The sequence below is a fragment of the Pelobates fuscus genome, chromosome 6 (genome assembly GCF_036172605.1).
Source record: "Pelobates fuscus isolate aPelFus1 chromosome 6, aPelFus1.pri, whole genome shotgun sequence".
NCBI lineage: Eukaryota > Metazoa > Chordata > Amphibia > Anura > Pelobatidae > Pelobates > Pelobates fuscus.
Window position 1 is genome coordinate 308,516,163 of NC_086322.1, and position 18,404 is coordinate 308,534,566.

The following is an 18,404-nucleotide window of genomic DNA, read 5'->3' on the forward strand; positions in this document are numbered from 1 at the left end:
TTGTCCGATACCGGCCACTTCGACGACTTCGACAACTTCGGTAACTTCGACAGCTTCGACCGCTTCGACAGCTTCGACAGCTTCGACAGCTTCGAATGTGTCCAAAGTGCCATATACAAAAGTACCAATCTGTCCACAAAGTATTTAAAGAGCTAGAGACAGTATAATACAATCCACCTGCCCAAAAGTAGTTCTTACAGGGTCAGTACATTATGGTAGCAGTCCATAAGCCCCAATTCAGTCCCTTAAAGGGCACTATCTCCCAGGGACCATAATCACTGGGCAGGAGGCTAGCAACCAGGCTTCTCCAGTTCTCAGTGGCGAGGTTGGTTTCGTCACATGTAGTAAAAACTTTTATTCACAAAAACAAGTAAAAGCACAACGTGTTTCGACCATAGACAGGTCTTGCTCAGGTACATGTAAGTATCCATATGAACAAGTATCTTTAAATACACATACTAATCAATTAAAACAAATACAGGTGTATTAATTAAACTAAAAAGCCAATATTCACCCCACCTAATATGGAGGATTGGCTATGTTTCTCTATGTAAATGCAGGTGACCTTCCCAAGATGGCCGCGCATCTATTCTGGATTGCGGTGGTCACATGACCGGGTGATGAATACATCTACATTCTCTTATCACAATTGATGAAAATGCCAGCATTGTTTAGAGCTGACTCATAGGGCTCTAAATATTGTGAGTGTTCCAATATACTTTTTATTACAATTTTATTGTATACATATTGCCCTACTTTTTTATGTTTACAGTATATAGGAATTCCGTAGCACCACTGTGTGCACAATCACCTTATCTGATATTCTTTTACGTACATATTAAGTGTTTTTAGTGACAAAGCACTTGGGTGATATTTAAGCTGCACTGGGTTTTACACTTTGATTTTATATCTGATTTTAGCGCCACTCTTTTTCTTCGTGTCACTTGTGATATACATGGGGCTGGCTGTTCCAATACTTGTTGCAGTTATTGACAGCTGATAATTGCTTAAATGGTCACCACTAATGATAGAGATTTGCAGCTATGCTCAATAATGACTGGTAATTACCGTATATACTCGAGTATAAGACGAGTTTTTCAGCACATTTTTTGTGCTGAAAAACACTCACTCGTCTTATACTCGAGTCAGTTGTCTGTATTATGGCAATTTTCATTGCCATAATACAGACAAGGACCGGGGGCTGTCAGGAAGCTGTAACTTACCTTCACCGCAGCTCCTGTCAGCTCCCTTCTCTCTCCTCCGTCCGTGCAGCTCCCAGGTCAGATCCCTCTGCAACTCTTGCGAGAGCCGCGGGGTCAGAGCATTGCCATGGGTTACCGTGGCAACGCTCCACGCGACCGCGAGAGTTGCAGAGGGAGCTGACCTGGGAGCTGCACGGACGGAGGAGAGAGAAGGGAGCTGACAGGAGCTGCGGTGAAGGTAAGTTACAGCTTCCTGCCAGCCCCCCTCCTACAGCCCATCCACTGGACCACCAGGGAGTGAGAGCCCCCCTCCCTGGCCAGCTAACAAGCAGGGAGGGGGGACGAAAAAATAAATAAAAAAAATAATAATAATAATTATAATAAAAAAAATAATAACAACATTAAAAATATATATATCACAATAATAATTAAATAATAATAATTAATAAAATGCCCACCCCCACCAATGCTCTGCACTCACACACACACACACTGCACTCACACACACTGCATTCATACACACACTCATACACACACTGCACTGCATTCATTATATACACACACTGCATTCATACACACACTCATACACACACTGCACTGCATTCATTATATACACACACTGCATTCATACACACACTGCATACACACTGCATTCATACACACACTGCATACACACTGCATTCATACACACACTGCATACACACTGGATTCATACATACACACATACACACACTGCATTCACACTGCACTCATACACACACTGCACTGCATTCATTATATACACACACTGCATACACACTGCATTCATACACACACTGCACTCATATACACACACTGCACTCCATTCATTATATACACACTGCATTCATACACACACTGCACTCATACATTCATACACACACTGCATTCATACACACACTGCATTCATACACACACTGCACTCATACATACACACTGCATTCATTATATACACACTGCACTCATATACACACACTGCACTGCATTCATTATACACACACTGCATACACACTGCATTCATTATACACACACTGCACTGCATTCATTATACACACACTGCACTCATACACACACTGCACTCATATACACGCACTGCACTCATATACACGCACTGCACTCATATACATGCACTGCACTCATATACACGCACTGCACTCCATTCATTATATACACACTGCATACACACACAGCATTCATATACACACTGCATTCATACACACACACACACTGCATTCATTATATACACACACTGTAAATAAATATTAAATTAATATAATTTTTTTAGGATCTAATTTTATTTAGAAATTTACCAGTAGCTGCTGCATTTTCCACCCTAGTCTTATACTCGAGTCAATAAGTTTTCCCAGTTTTTTGGAGTAAAATTAGGGGCCTCGGCTTATACTCGAGTATATACGGTAGCTCCCGCAGTAAGTTTTAATGTTTCCTGTAGAGATTAACAGGAGAAACTAAATGCTAAGCAACATCTTTTGAGAAACCCAACACTGGGTAAAAATGCAAAGTTATTAATACCTTTATTATGCAAATTAAAACGACATTAAACATGGGTACCTTGGCTGTTGAGAATAAATATACATTTATGCAAATCTGGTCTTTATTCAATATTCTGCAAAGATTTATTTTGGAAAATAGATCATGACCACATTCATATCCTTTCCCATTGAGCACAATTTGAAAACACAATAAACAGACGGATGGATATAATTTTTTTAATACCTTTGGGGAAAAAAAATAGCTCTGAATTAATTAGTATGTCTGAAGTAGTGCATGCACACGGCTTAATTGCTGAGCCTTTCATAAACAAATGTTATTGATACTGGGGCTTAGAATAATTTCACAGAGCGCACTGTAAGTTTTATCAAAGGAATTTTCTCTATCACAACTCTCCACACTAAGGTGGTGTAATGGGCATTCAAGCTTTGATCTAATTACAAACACACAACGAAACAGATGCTTGAACTTAGGAAACTGCTGAGCAGCATACGTTATCAAAGCAAGACAAATTAGAAATGTTTTGATTTCTTTTGTCACCTTCCGTCCTTTGAGGCCCCATAATTTAATTATTTCATTATTGTATTTGTCTGATTAGCCAATCAGCAACAAACTTTGTGTCATAGAACTTTGGATTTAGTACTCCTGTGTTCCAGCTTAGAGAGGACATGTTACCTGTGTTCTTTTAAGTGACATACCGCAATTTAAAACGCAATATTGTTTTTATTTACTGTATACCTGTAAGCCTCCAAACAGTCCTCCGTTCAGTGGGAGAGTCCCAATTTTGGGGTCCTGCCCTGCTCTGGTTCCCTTGTGTCCCTGGTCAGCACAGCATTAGATGCACTTTAATGGGGCTCCTTACTTGGTTCCCAAGGATAAGATCAGCCAAACAGCAAGTCAGTGGGTGGGCCGGCTAGTGATGGAGGCCACGAGTTGTTGGCACCCACCCTATCCCTGTGTTTTCTCCGGCACGATTCTTGGAAGATATCTATTTGCATTACATTTTGTTCATCTCAAGTATCACCTCTCTGTATTTACCAGCCATTTTATTTGTCAGGAGCCAACATTATGCAAGCACGGACCTGTGACTTCTCGAACTTTTGAATGCAAGACAATAGAAAAATCAAATAATGGCCGTTAGGATTGGTTGTTTTCAGGTTTATCTTTATGTCAATTTATTAGCCATTTCAAACTCGTCCATGGAATAATGTGCCAAGACTGACACAATATAATGGAATTTGCTCCATGTTTTAAAGGAGTTCAAATAATGGCGTTTTTTTCTTGGTTGTCATAACAGATTGAATTATTATCCCCTCATCTGATTAATACTTAAACTATACTGAGCTCTGACAGAGCTATTCTCTAAAATACTAACTGTCCAAAATCAACCAAGAGATTACACAAATTCCAATTATGGAAAAATATTTACCAAAAAAAAACAAGATTGAAAAATTGTTAAGTGAAATTGACATTTCCTAAAAAATTATACTTTGAGAAATAACTATGAAAAAAAATAATATCACTTCTACATTAAAATCTAATTAATGTTTGGAGAAAAACAGACCCGTAAAGTAAACAACATCTACAGGAACTATAACCACTTCAATTAAATAGTATGGTTTAACACTGAATAGAGGTACAGCGCCAGGGGACTCCAGGAACTATAACCACTTCAATTAAATAGAATGGTTTAACACTGAATAGAGGTACATCGCCAGGGGACTCAGGGCACTATAACCACTTCAATTAAATAGAATGGTTTAACACCGAATAGAGGTACAGTGCCAGGGGACTCCAGGAACTATAACCACTTCAATTAAATAGTATGGTTTAACACTGAATAGAGGGACAGCGCCAGGGGACTCCAGGCACTATAACCACTTCAATGAGCTGGAGTGTTTTAACATTGAATGGAGGGACAGCGCCTGGGGACTTCAGACACTATAACCACTTCAATGAGATGGAGCAGTTCCAGTATCTACAGAGTCCCTTTATTGACATGCACAGCACAAACCATAACTATGAGCTGGAGTTTATATTTACTAAAAACATAACTAATCAAAGCTCATCCAATTACTTCTGGTGTTTCACCATGTTTCACCATACTCTGTTACATGATCAGAGATGCCAGAGAAATGTCAGGATTGCCCTGTGAGATGTATTTTTAAATTGTATTTCCTTAGAGGCCAGTGAGGGTCTATGCTATGCTACCAATTATTAGTGATCTATCCAATTAATGGCTGGAGGGCATTGCAGGACTAACATGATATTCTACAATATGAGATCTTTAGGGACCAGGTTGAGATGACAGTGAAATTGAAGCATTTGGACATTAAGGGGTTAAAATGAATATGTTGAGAATAGCACAATATATATGTGTATGTGTATCAGTGTGTTACATGTATCCACACACTGTGCCCTAGCGTTTAGCTCGTTAGACCATCCATTGAGGCCGCGTACCTTCTTATCTCTTTGCTTGTTTGATCAGGGATGGGACTTGCATTGGGTCTGATAATGACATACTCAGTATAAAGAAAATGTTTTGGGCTGTCAGACGTGAGTCCGTGATCACATGTGATTTTTGTTTTGTCTGTTTGGCAGGATGTGTGACACTGGGGAAGGACTGTTTATCTTCCAAACCAGAGAGGGTGAAGCTATTTATCACAAGGTTCATTCAGCCGCTCTGGCAATAGCTGAGCAACACGAGCGGTTACTGCAAACTGTCAAGAATTCAATGGTACGTCTGATTCTAATTCCCTTTAACTTGATCATACCGGGACTCGTGGCCCTAAACAAGCAGCCGTTCCTTCTGTGTTCAGTGCCATGTTGTTTGGCCAACCACCAAACTCCATTTACACCGAGCATTGTGCGATTACTTTTTATTATTATACAGATAGCTGTGACAAGTTAGCTATTAAACTGCAAAATATGATACTCTTAACTACTCTTTTACTAAAGTGAAAATTTTAATTTAAATCAAATTAAAATAAAAAAGCAAAAGAAGTGAACTGGAAACATTCTCTAAATCAGCTGTGCTTTTAGCAGAATTCCCTCTTTAGTAATTACTACTCCCTCCTTACCCTGTACCAAACAATGAATAGACTTCTTCTCTACTTTAGGATTTAATGTAAAATACATCATTTAAAAATATCTTTACAATTGAAGCTTTCCCTCCTGACTGGCTTAGAACATGTATGGCCTACATAGAATGCATGGTCTAAAGCAGGATGGACAAATAATAATTGTAGAAATGCGATTTCCATGATACTCTGCCATTCTAAAGCTGATAAGGCACCATGACAGTTGTAGTTGTACAACATCTGGGGATCTTCCACAGCCCGGCCCTGGTCATAAGGGTAGTCACCTACTAGCTGTTGTAGGACTAATATTTGTTGTGCAAACCGTGGCTTACAAAAATGTTTTATATATAAATGAATGAAGGGTTACATGTGCAGAGAGGGAATTCTAGACTTCTGCAAAAATATGTTTGAGCTAATTTGTCCAAATCAAATTCCTTTCAATCTGAACCAGAACTAACCAATCTGTCTGGATTTACCGGTGGGGTCTTGTGAATAAGATTCAACAGGTTAACTTCAGGAAGATTGATTGGTTTGGGTTTGGTTGAATAGGACTCCATAGGTAAACCCCGGACAGTTCCATTTGTTCCTGTTTGGATTGACTTAGACTACACCTGTAAATCCTGGCAAGATTGATCTGTGGGGTTTGGATTTATTTAGACTTCACAGGTAAATCCCAGACAGATCGATTGGTTCGAGTTTGGATTGACTTAGACTCCACAGTTAAATCCCGGCAAGATCGATATGTGGAGTTTGAATTTACCTAGACTTCACAAGTAAATCATGGACAGATCGATTGGTTTGGGTTTGAATTGACTTAGACTCCACTGGTAAATCCTGGACATGATTGGTTTGGGTTTGGATTGACTTAGACTCCAAAGGTAAATCCTGGACAGCTCGATTGGTTACGGTTTCGATTGATTTACACCCCACAGGTTAATCTTAGGCATATTATTTCATATGGGTTTGGATTAAAGAGAATCTGATTTGGAAGAACCGATTCAAACTAATTTTCACACAAGTCTTGTGAATTCCATTGCATAGTAAATATAACTCTATCATTGAAATTCCTGCTTTTAGTAAAGTAATTAAAATCTGTTTTAATTCCCATGAAGAGTTCCCATTCAAAGTTCTTTCTTTCATATTATGTTAAGTTCATTATTCTAAAAGAAAAGTGGAGAATTCAATTTGCTTACATCTGCCGGGCTCTGATCCTTTATGTAATTTAACAAGTTTTTTCTGTAATTAAATTGAAAAATCGAACATAGAGGACTCATACAGATGTCAATATTCGATCAAAGACAGGCTTAGCTGTGAGATAGAAAAGCGCTCACAAAACTTTATACAATCACGGGTAAAATAATGTACTGTCTAGAGAGGAGAAATGCTCTTGTGGTGCACTTAGAGTAATACAATGCTGAAATGAATGAATAACCAATTGGATTACGTAACTTTGCAAAATACCACTTTGCTCTCAATCAGAAAGTCCGCTGATATCGTCAACCCTTTCATAGTTCTTTATTTTGGTGATGGTCGTGTTCTGCTAATTCTTGTTATTTTATTAAGCTAAGGTAAATGGTTTCCATTAAGACGTTTTATATTGTAGCTTCGCTTTCAGGCAGACCACGCTTTCTGAATCCCATTACCTGGATTGAACAATGGGGGTAAAACATAAAAATAGACCTCTAGAACAAGGCAGGGCCAAATTAATATAGGAGCACACCTATCAATACGGTAATAATAAATTGACCTAAGAACAAAAAGCATGCAGATATAATGAGCTACACAAGACACATTAAAGGGACACTATCATGACAAATAGAACAGCATCACTGAGGGAATCAGCTTAAAAAGAGATTGATCCCCATCATGTAGTGGGTTCAATAAAAGACTCTCTCACAGCAAATTCTCCCAACATAACTAGACTTTCATAAAAGTTTTCTCCTTTAATTTCTTTTATCTTGTCTGTTGTTTGTATAAGTAACTATCTTCTAGTTCCTGTCACCCAGAAACTGGACTTTCTCTGTACACACAGTAACAAAGCTTGTTCTGTTTATATGCAAGATACACAGACAGACACACAGATAAACAGATAGATAGACAGACAGACAGACCGACAGATAGATAGATAGATAGATAGATAGATAGATAGATAGATAGATAGACAGACAGACAGACAGACAGACAGACAGACAGACAGACAGATAGATAGATAGATAGATAGATAGATAGATAGATAGATAGATAGATAGATAGATAGATAGATAGATAGATAGATAGATACTGTACAGATAGATAGATAGATAGATAGATAGATAGATAGATAGATAGATAGATAGATAGATAGATACTGTATAGATAGATAGATAGATAGATAGATAGATAGATAGATAGATAGATAGATAGACAGACAGACAGACAGACAGACAGACAGACAGATAGATAGATAGATAGATAGATAGATAGATAGATAGATAGATAGATAGATAGATAGATAGATAGATAGATAGATAGATAGATAGATACTGTACAGATAGATAGATAGATAGATAGATAGATAGATAGATAGATAGATAGATAGATAGATAGATAGATAGATACTGTATAGATAGATAGATAGATAGATAGATAGATAGATAGATAGATAGATAGATAGATAAATGATAGATAGATAGACAGACAGACAGACAGACAGACAGACATGTCTGTCTGTATGGTTGTCTGTATGTCTGTCTGTATGTCTGTATGTCTGTGTGTATGTCTGTCTGTCTGTATGTATGTCTGTCTGTGTATGTATGTCTGTCTGTCTGTGTGTATGTCTGTCTGTGTGTATGTCTGTCTGTATGTCTGTCTGTCTGTGTGTATGTCTGCCTGTCTGTGTGTATGTATGTATGTATGTCTGTATGTCTGTCTGTATGTCTGTCTGTATGTATGTCTGTCTGTGTGTATGGCCGTCTGTCTGTGTGTATGTCTGTCTTTGTGTATGTCTGTCTGTATGTGTGTATGTCTGTGTGTGTGTATGTATGTCTGTGTGTGTGTCTGTGTGTGTATGTCTGTGTGTATGTATGTCTGTATGTGTGTTTGTCTGTATGTATGTCTGTCTGTGTGTATGTCTGCATGTCATTATGTGTGTATGAATGTCAGTGTATGTATGTCTGCATGTCATTATGAATGTGTGTATGTCTGTCTGTCTGTATGAATGTATGTCTGTATGCATGTATGTCTATCTGTATGCATGTCATTATGTGTGTATGAATGTCAGTGTATGTATGTCTGCATGTCATTATGAATGTGTGTATGTCTGTTTGTATGAATGTATGTATGAATGTATGTCTGTATGTCATTATGAATGTGTGTATGTATGGATGTCAGTGTCTGTATGAATGTATGTCTGTATGTATGTCTGTATGCATGTATGTATGCATGTATGTCTATCTGTATGCATGTCATTATGTGTGTATGAATGTCAGTGTATGTATGTCTGCATGTCAGTATGAATGTCTGTATGAATGTCTGTATGTATTTCATTATGAATGTGTCTGTGTCTGTATGTCCTTATGCATGTGTGTCTGTATGTATAATAGTATGTGTCTGTCACTATGTACGCCTGTGTGTCTATATATGTGTGTATGTCTCAGTATGTGTGTGTCAGTATGTATGCCTATATGCGTATCAGGATGTGTGTCTGTTAGTTATAGTTATATTATCAGAATTAACCAGCGATATTTCTAGTAATCTGATAGTTATATTATCAGAATTAACCAGTGATATTTCTAGTAATCTGATAGTTATCAGAATTAACCAGTGATAGTTCTAGTAATCTGATCGTTTATATTATCAGAATTAACCAGGGATATTTCTAGTAATCTGATAGTTATATTATCAGAATTAACCAGCGATATTTCTAGTAATCTGATAGTTATATTATCAGAATTAACCAGGGATATTTCTAGTAATCTGATAGTTATCAGAATTAACCAGGGATATTTCTAGTAATCTGATAGTTATCAGAATTAACCAGGGATATTTCTAGTAATCTGATAGTTATCAGAATTAACCAGGGATATTTCTAGTAATCTGATAGTTATCAGAATTAACCAGTGATAGTTCTAGTAATCTGATCGTTTATATTATCAGAATTAACCAGTGATATTTCTAGTAATCTGATCGTTTATATTATCAGAATTAACCAGCGATATTTCTAGTAATCTGATAGTTATATTATCAGAATTAACCGGTGATAGTTCTAGTAATCTGATCGTTTATATTATCAGAATTAACCGGTGATATTTCTAGTAATCTAATAGTTATATTATCAGAATTAACCGGTGATATTTCTAGTAATCTGATCGTTATATTATCAGAATTAACCAGCGATATTTCTAGTAATCTGATAGTTATATGTTATATTGTTAGAATTAACCGGTGATATTTCTAGTAATCTAATCGTTTATATTATCAGAAATAATCAATAATATTTCTTGTATGCCTGATGAGATTTGTAAACTGTAAATTAGAGTTTCTCCTTTATGGCGTTTGGAGAGAATATTTTAAGTGTCCTTTTTTCTCTCCCAAGTAATTATTTGTCTAATAGCTGTTGCCATCTTTATACAGCACTTTCTAAAAAATGCATCTTCTAAGCTTTATAATATGAAGCAAAATTGAATTTTTTACACCGTAATAGTTTGTCTTCTTTTCTTTGTTTTAAAAAGAAAGAACAGTTTGTATTCTAACTGCCACAGAAAAACAAAAATCGGATTTCATTCTCGTAAAACAGCTCGCCACATGTTTGCGATAACAGTGATTTCAGTTCCCTTTTGTAAATGCTAATATCATTCAGTGGACTTGCAATAGAGAAACCTGTGGTTATAATTGAACAAATATTTAGCTGTCACGCAGCCATGTTCCTGTTGGTGTATAATGCGACAAAAAGCTATTTATTAAAAATTATGGCGTCTGTTGTTTTGCTGTAAGCCAGACGAGACAATGCAGATTGAAATGATTTTACCATACCTGCATATTAGAAAGCCGTGCTGAATCTCTTGATAAATGTCAATACCGACCTCGCTACAATGTAACAGCTAATAATATCATGTGGCAGCTCTCCGAGGTGCTGAAACCCATCTTCATCTACCTTACAAATGTTATTGAAATTGGAAATTACATGAAGATCGGTGATTACAGCTTAAAAGCCCAAACATTTATTTCTGAACTGTGCGCTCAGGAGGGATGAGATATATGCTGTTACAGTGACAATGTTATATCGCCCTTGTTTTAAAGATGATCTTCCATTCATCACTAAGTACATATCTTAATCCCTTCTACATGCATTGTTTTAAAGTGACAGTGTACTCTGTAATAATAATAATAATCTAAACATATACATTGGTACTGTGAGATCATCTGCAGTACAGAGCTGGACACATCATCAAACATTCTCTGCTGGTCTTATCGCATCACACAAGTCGGGAGACGAGCTGATCCCATCAAACTAGCGATATGGTAACTCTCACCGTAAAACTAACAGGGTTATTCAATGTGGTAAGAATTCAAGGTGAATTCAAAGTGACCTTTACATTTAAATTAGACGAACTGGAAATATTCTCTAACTCGACATTCCATTCTGCTAATCTGGCCTTAAATTTAAAATTCACATTGATTTTATCTTGGGTTCTCAGTTTAGTAAATTACCCAACAAGACTTGAGGCAGTGCAGGGATAGTGAAGAACTGGTTACACTAGGGCAAGTTCTGGAACTCAGCAGCTTCTCCGAGGTGGCGAATAATGTTTGTCTAGAAGGTAGTCATTAATGATGAATGGCAAATAAAAATAATCAGGAGGAGCTGCTTTATATGTGTGTGTGTGTGTGTATATATTGAGAGAGAGAAATAGAAGGGGTGGGGGAAAGGTAAGATCTAAACTAATTTGGAAAATACATTGAAAACAGGGGTATTGTGGGATGAGAGGAGGCCGATGGTGGGTGAGACTGAAAGATTGGAAAATATTACAGTCTGAGGGACGTGCATTGGTATAAAAGGAGTAGAGAATGAATATAACTGGTGGGAACTGGAAGAATGAGAGAAGTGGAGCTAAAAGGTCTGACGTGGGAGTGAAACTGAGGGAGGGATTAAAGGGAATAATATCTACAAGGAGAGTGAGCACAAATAGGGCAGTGATGGAGAGAAGAACTTTATATGGAGGAACCAATAGACACGGGGTGGGAGACACATGCAGGAAGGAAAGGAGGTGAAGCCACCAATTCCCAAGCTAGGAATTGATCAGGGATTGAGATAGAAGATGGAGAACGAAAATGGAGCAAATGGTGAAATAAAATCTGCATGATTAAACAAGATAGAAATCTGTAAGATTATAACAAATTGCTCATTTTATATAATGTAATTATTATTAATAATTTGTGTCTAATCTCATTCTTCTGTGTTTTGTAGCTTCAAATGAGAATGAGTGAACGCACAATGTCCCTTAACACAATGGTACCGCTGCCACGAAGTGCGTATTGGCAACACATCACACGGCAGCACAGTACGGGGCAACTCTACAGCTTGCAAGGTAAGAGGCAATCAAATACGGCTTCTCCTTTTAATGAGGCTGGAGGAGGCGCTTTTTTTCCCTTAGTTCTGTTGTATTTATTGCTTTTTTTCTAGCGAGTGATACCTATAAGACAAGTGAAATGCGTGAACACACAATTTTGTGTGTACAGGCACAGGGGGTGGTCTGATTGTAAGTGGACAATATTTCCCACAATTCCCAGCCTGCTAAAGGCCTTGTGCTAGCATATTGGGATGTCACATGATCCTTCTCTGAACAGCGAATACACTGTAACTACACACATATCACTACCCTTTAGTGAGAGAATTCAGTCAGTTGTAAGATCAGAAGTGTGCTGGCATGGGCTTCCCTTCATGTGAGATTAATAAGAGTTTCTAAAAAGGACCAGCAGATGGCAATAAAAACCCAGTGATAGCCACTAAGAGTAAGAAGTAGATGTTGCCAAGAAAGGCCAGCAGAGGGCAATAAAATCCAGTGATAGCCACTAAGAGTAAGAAGTAGACGTTGCCAAGAAAGGCCAGCAAAGGGCAATACAATCCAGTGATAGCCACTAAGAGTAAGAAGTAGATGTTGCCAAGAAAGGCCAGCAGAGGGCAATAAAATCCACTCATAGCCACTAAGAGTAAGAAGTAGATGTTGCCAAGAAAGGCCAGCAAAGGGCAATACAATCCAGTCATAGCCACTAAGAGTAAGAAGTAGACGTTGCCAAGAAAGGCCAGCAAAGGGCAATACAATCCAGTCATAGCCACTAAGAGTAAGAAGTAGACGTTGCCAAGAAAGGCCAGCAGAGGGCAATACAATCCAGTCATAGCCACTAAGAGTAAGAAGTAGATGTTGCCAAGAAAGGCCAGCAAAGGGCAATAAAATCCAGTGATAGCCACTAAGAGTAAGAAGTAGATGTTGCCAAGAAAGGCCAGCAGAGGGCAATAAAAACCCAGTGATAGCCACTAAGAGTAAAAAGTAGATGTTACCAAGAAAGGCCAGCAGAGAGCAATACAATCCAGTGATAGCCACTAAGAGTAAGAAGTAGACGTTGCCAAGAAAGGCCAGCAGAGGGCAATAAAATCCAGTGATAGCCACTAAGAGTAAGAAGTAGACGTTGCCAAGAAAGGCCAGCAAAGGGCAATACAATCCAGTGATAGCCACTAAGAGTAAGAAGTAGATGTTGCCAAGAAAGGCCAGCAGAGGGCAATAAAATCCACTCATAGCCACTAAGAGTAAGAAGTAGATGTTGCCAAGAAAGGCCAGCAAAGGGCAATACAATCCAGTCATAGCCACTAAGAGTAAGAAGTAGATGTTGCCAAGAAAGGCCAGCAGAGGGCAATAAAATCCACTCATAGCCACTAAGAGTAAGAAGTAGATGTTGCCAAGAAAGGCCAGCAAAGGGCAATACAATCCAGTCATAGCCACTAAGAGTAAGAAGTAGACGTTGCCAAGAAAGGCCAGCAAAGGGCAATACAATCCAGTCATAGCCACTAAGAGTAAGAAGTAGACGTTGCCAAGAAAGGCCAGCAAAGGGCAATACAATCCACTCATAGCCACTAAGAGTAAGAAGTAGATGTTGCCAAGAAAGGCCAGCAGAGGGCAATACAATCCAATCATAGCCACTAAGAGTAAGAAGTAGATGTTGCCAAGAAAGGCCAGCAAAGGGCAATAAAATCCAGTGATAGCCACTAAGAGTAAGAAGTAGATGTTGCCAAGAAAGGCCAGCAGAGGGCAATAAAAACCCAGTGATAGCCACTAAGAGTAAAAAGTAGATGTTACCAAGAAAGGCCAGCAGAGGGCAATACAATCCAGTGATAGCCACTAAGAGTAAGAAGTAGACGTTGCCAAGAAAGGCCAGCAGAGGGCAATAAAATCCAGTGATAGCCACTAAGAGTAAGAAGTAGACGTTGCCAAGAAAGGCCAGCAAAGGGCAATACAATCCAGTGATAGCCACTAAGAGTAAGAAGTAGATGTTGCCAAGAAAGGCCAGCAGAGGGCAATAAAATCCACTCATAGCCACTAAGAGTAAGAAGTAGATGTTGCCAAGAAAGGCCAGCAAAGGGCAATACAATGCAGTCATAGCCACTAAGAGTAAGAAGTAGACGTTGCCAATAAAGGCCAGCAAAGGGCAATACAATCCAGTCATAGCCACTAAGAGTAGGAAGTAGACGTTGCCAAGAAAGGCCAGCAAAGGGCAATACAATCCAGTCATAGCCACTAAGAGTAAGAAGTAGATGTTGCCAAGAAAGGCCAGCAGAGGGCAATACAATCCAGTCATAGCCACTAAGAGTAAGAAGTAGATGTTGCCAAGAAAGGCCAGCAAAGGGCAATAAAATCCAGTGATAGCCACTAAGAGTAAGAAGTAGATGTTGCCAAGAAAGGCCAGCAGAGGGCAATACAATCCAGTGATAGCCACTAAGAGTAAGAAGTAGACGTTGCCAAGAAAGGCCAGCAGAGGGTAATAAAATCCAGTGATAGCCACTAAGAATAAGAAGTAGATGTTTCCAAGAAAGGCCAGCAGAGGGCAATACAATCCAGTCATAGCCACTAAGAGTAAGAAGTAGATGTTGCCAAGAAGGACCAGCAGAGGGCAATACAATCCAGTCATAGCCACTAAGAGTAAGAAGTAGATGTTGCCAAGAAGGACCAGCAGAGGGCAATAAAATCCAGTGATAGCCACTAAGAATAAGAAGTAGATGTTGCCAAGAAGGACCAGCAGAGGGCAATACAATCCAGTGATAGCCACTAAGAGTAAGAAGTAGACGTTGCCAAGAAGGGCCAGCAGAGGGCAATACAATCCAGTCATAGCCACTAAGAGTAAGAAGTAGACGTTGCCAAGAAAGGCCAGCAGAGGGCAATACAATCCAGTCATAGCCACTAAGAGTAAGAAGTAGACGTTGCCAAGAAGGGCCAGCAGAGGGCAATACAATTTAGTGATAGCCACTAAGAGTAAGAAGTAGATGTTGCCAAGAAAGGCCAGCAAAGGGTAATACAATGCAGTCATAGCCACTAAGAGTAAGAAGTAGACGTTGCCAATAAAGGCCAGCAAAGGGCAATACAATCCAGTCATAGCCACTAAGAGTAAGAAGTAGACGTTGCCAAGAAAGGCCAGCAAAGGGCAATACAATCCAGTCATAGCCACTAAGAGTAAGAAGTAGATGTTGCCAAGAAAGGCCAGCAGAGGGCAATACAATCCAGTCATAGCCACTAAGAGTAAGAAGTAGATGTTGCCAAGAAAGGCCAGCAAAGGGCAATAAAATCCAGTGATAGCCACTAAGAGTAAGAAGTAGATGTTGCCAAGAAAGGCCAGCAGAGGGCAATACAATCCAGTGATAGCCACTAAGAGTAAGAAGTAGACGTTGCCAAGAAAGGCCAGCAGAGGGTAATAAAATCCAGTGATAGCCACTAAGAATAAGAAGTAGATGTTTCCAAGAAAGGCCAGCAGAGGGCAATACAATCCAGTCATAGCCACTAAGAGTAAGAAGTAGATGTTGCCAAGAAGGACCAGCAGAGGGCAATACAATCCAGTCATAGCCACTAAGAGTAAGAAGTAGATGTTGCCAAGAAGGACCAGCAGAGGGCAATAAAATCCAGTGATAGCCACTAAGAATAAGAAGTAGATGTTGCCAAGAAGGACCAGCAGAGGGCAATACAATCCAGTCATAGCCACTAAGAGTAAGAAGTAGACGTTGCCAAGAAAGGCCAGAAGAGGGCAATACAATCCAGTGATAGCCACTAAGAGTAAGAAGTAGACGTTGCCACGAAAGGCCAGCAGAGGGCAATAAAATCCAGTTATAGCCACTAAGAGTAAGAAGTAGATGTAGCCAAGAAAGGCCAGCAGAGGGCAATACAATCCAGTGATAGCCACTAAGAGTAAGAAGTAGTTGTTGCCAAGAAGGACCAGCAGAGGGCAATACAATCAAGTGATAGCCACTAAGAGTAAGAAGTAGACGTTGCCAAGAAGGGCCAGCAGAGGGCAATACAATCCAGTCATAGCCACTAAGAGTAAGAAGTAGACGTTGCCAAGAAAGGCCAGCAGAGGGCAATACAATCCAGTCATAGCCACTAAGAGTAAGAAGTAGACGTTGCCAAGAAGGGCCAGCAGAGGGCAATACAATTTAGTGATAGCCACTAAGAGTAAGAAGTAGATGTTGCCAAGAAGGACCAGCAGAGGGCAATACAATCCAGTGATAGCCACTAAGAGTAAGAAGTAGACGTTGCCAAGAAGGGCCAGTAGAGGGCAATACAATCCAGTGATAGCCACTAAGAGTAAGAAGTAGATGTTGCCAAGAAGGACCAGCAGAGCGCAATAAAATCCAGTGATAGCCACTAAGAGTAAGAAGGAGACGTTGACAAGAAGGGCCAGCAAAGGGCAATAAAACCCAGTCATAGCCACTAAGAGTAAGAAGTAGATGTTGCCAAGAAAGGCCAGCAGAGGGCAATAAAATCCAGTGATAGCCACTAAGAGTAAGAAGTAGATGTTGCCAAGAAGGACCAGCAGAGGGCAATAAAATCCAGTGATAGCCACTAAGAGTAAGAAGTAGATGTTGCCAAGAAGGACCAGCAGAGGGCAATAAAATCCAGTGATAGCCACTAAGAGTAAGAAGAAGATGTTGCCAAGAAAGGCCAGCAGAGGGCAATACAATCCAGTGATAGCCACTAAGAGTAAGAAGTAGATGTTGCCAAGAAGGACCAGCAGAGGGCAATAAAATCCAGTGATAGCCACTAAGAGTAAGAAGGAGACGTTGACAAGAAGGGCCAGCAAAGGGCAATAAAATCCAGTGATAGCCACTAAGAATAAGAAGTAGATGTTGCCAAGAAAGGCCAGCAAAGGGCAATACAATCCAGTGATAGCCACTAAGAGTAAGAAGTAGATGTTGCCTAGAAGGACCAGCAGAGGGCAATAAAATCCAATGATAGCCACTAAGAATAAGAAGTAGATGTTGCCAAGAAGGGCCAGCAAAGGGCAATAAAATCCAGTGATAGCCACTAAGAGTAAGAAGTAGACGTTGCCAAGAAGGACCAGCAGAGGGCAATAAAATCCAGTGATAGCCACTAAGAGTAAGAAGTAGATGTTGCCAAGAAAGGCCAGCAAAGGGCAATAAAATCCAGTGATAGCCACTAAGAGTAAGAAGTAGATGTTGCCAAGAAGGACCAGCAGAGGGCAATAAAATCTAGTGATAGCCACTAAGAATAAGAAGTAGATGTTGCCAAGAAAGGCCAGCAAAGGGCAATAAAAACCCAGTGATAGCCACTAAGAGTAAGAAGTAGACGTTGCCAAGAAAGGCCAGCAGAGGGCAATAAAATCCAGTGATAGACACTAAGAGTAAGAAGTAGACGTTGCCAAGAAAGGCCAGCAGAGGGCAATAAAATCCAGTGATAGCCACTAAGAGTAAGAAGTAGATGTTGCCAAGAAGGACCAGCAGAGGGCAATAAAATCTAGTGATAGCCACTAAGAATAAGAAGTAGATGTTGCCAAGAAAGGCCAGCAAAGGGCAATAAAAACCCAGTGATAGCCACTAAGATTAAGAAGTAGACGTTGCCAAGAAAGGCCAGCAGAGGGCAATAAAATCCAGTGATAGACACTAAGAGTAAGAAGTAGACGTTGCCAAGAAAGGCCAGCAGAGGGCAATAAAATCCAGTGATAGCCACTAAGAGTAAGAAGTAGATGTTGCCAAGAAGGACCAGCAGAGGGCAATAAAATCCAGTGATAGCCACTAAGAATAAGAAGTAGATGTTGCCAAGAAAGGCCAGCAGAGGGCAATGTAATCAGCTTAACTGTACAATCAGCTAGCATGAATTTAAATTTGAATTTTAAACACCAGGAGATAAATCAGGACCAATGTTCCACTAGTAAGAAAGGATTAATGTTGTTATCTAAACGGTAATTGTTTTACTGAGATAGGACAATAGAATTGTATAACTTCAGGCACAAAATGTAATATGTATTATGAGAGACAGACATGGACAGACTGGGGATGGGAGAAGATATTTCCAGAAATCCTTTTATGGTTAGTTGTGATAGTTCCAACGTGAGAAATAACCAA

The 18,404-nt window shown here is 39.4% G+C and overlaps 1 protein-coding gene across 1 annotated transcript in view; it reads left to right on the forward strand.

Moving 5' to 3' along the window:
* Window positions 1–18,404, forward strand: part of DOK5 (docking protein 5) — a 188,558-nt gene that overhangs the window by 152,698 nt on the left and 17,456 nt on the right. Inside the window, exons 6-7 of the mRNA XM_063425686.1 lie at window positions 5,331–5,466; window positions 12,252–12,372. Coding sequence (XP_063281756.1) covers window positions 5,331–5,466; window positions 12,252–12,372 — 257 coding nt within the window. The remainder of the gene's footprint in view (window positions 1–5,330; window positions 5,467–12,251; window positions 12,373–18,404) is intronic.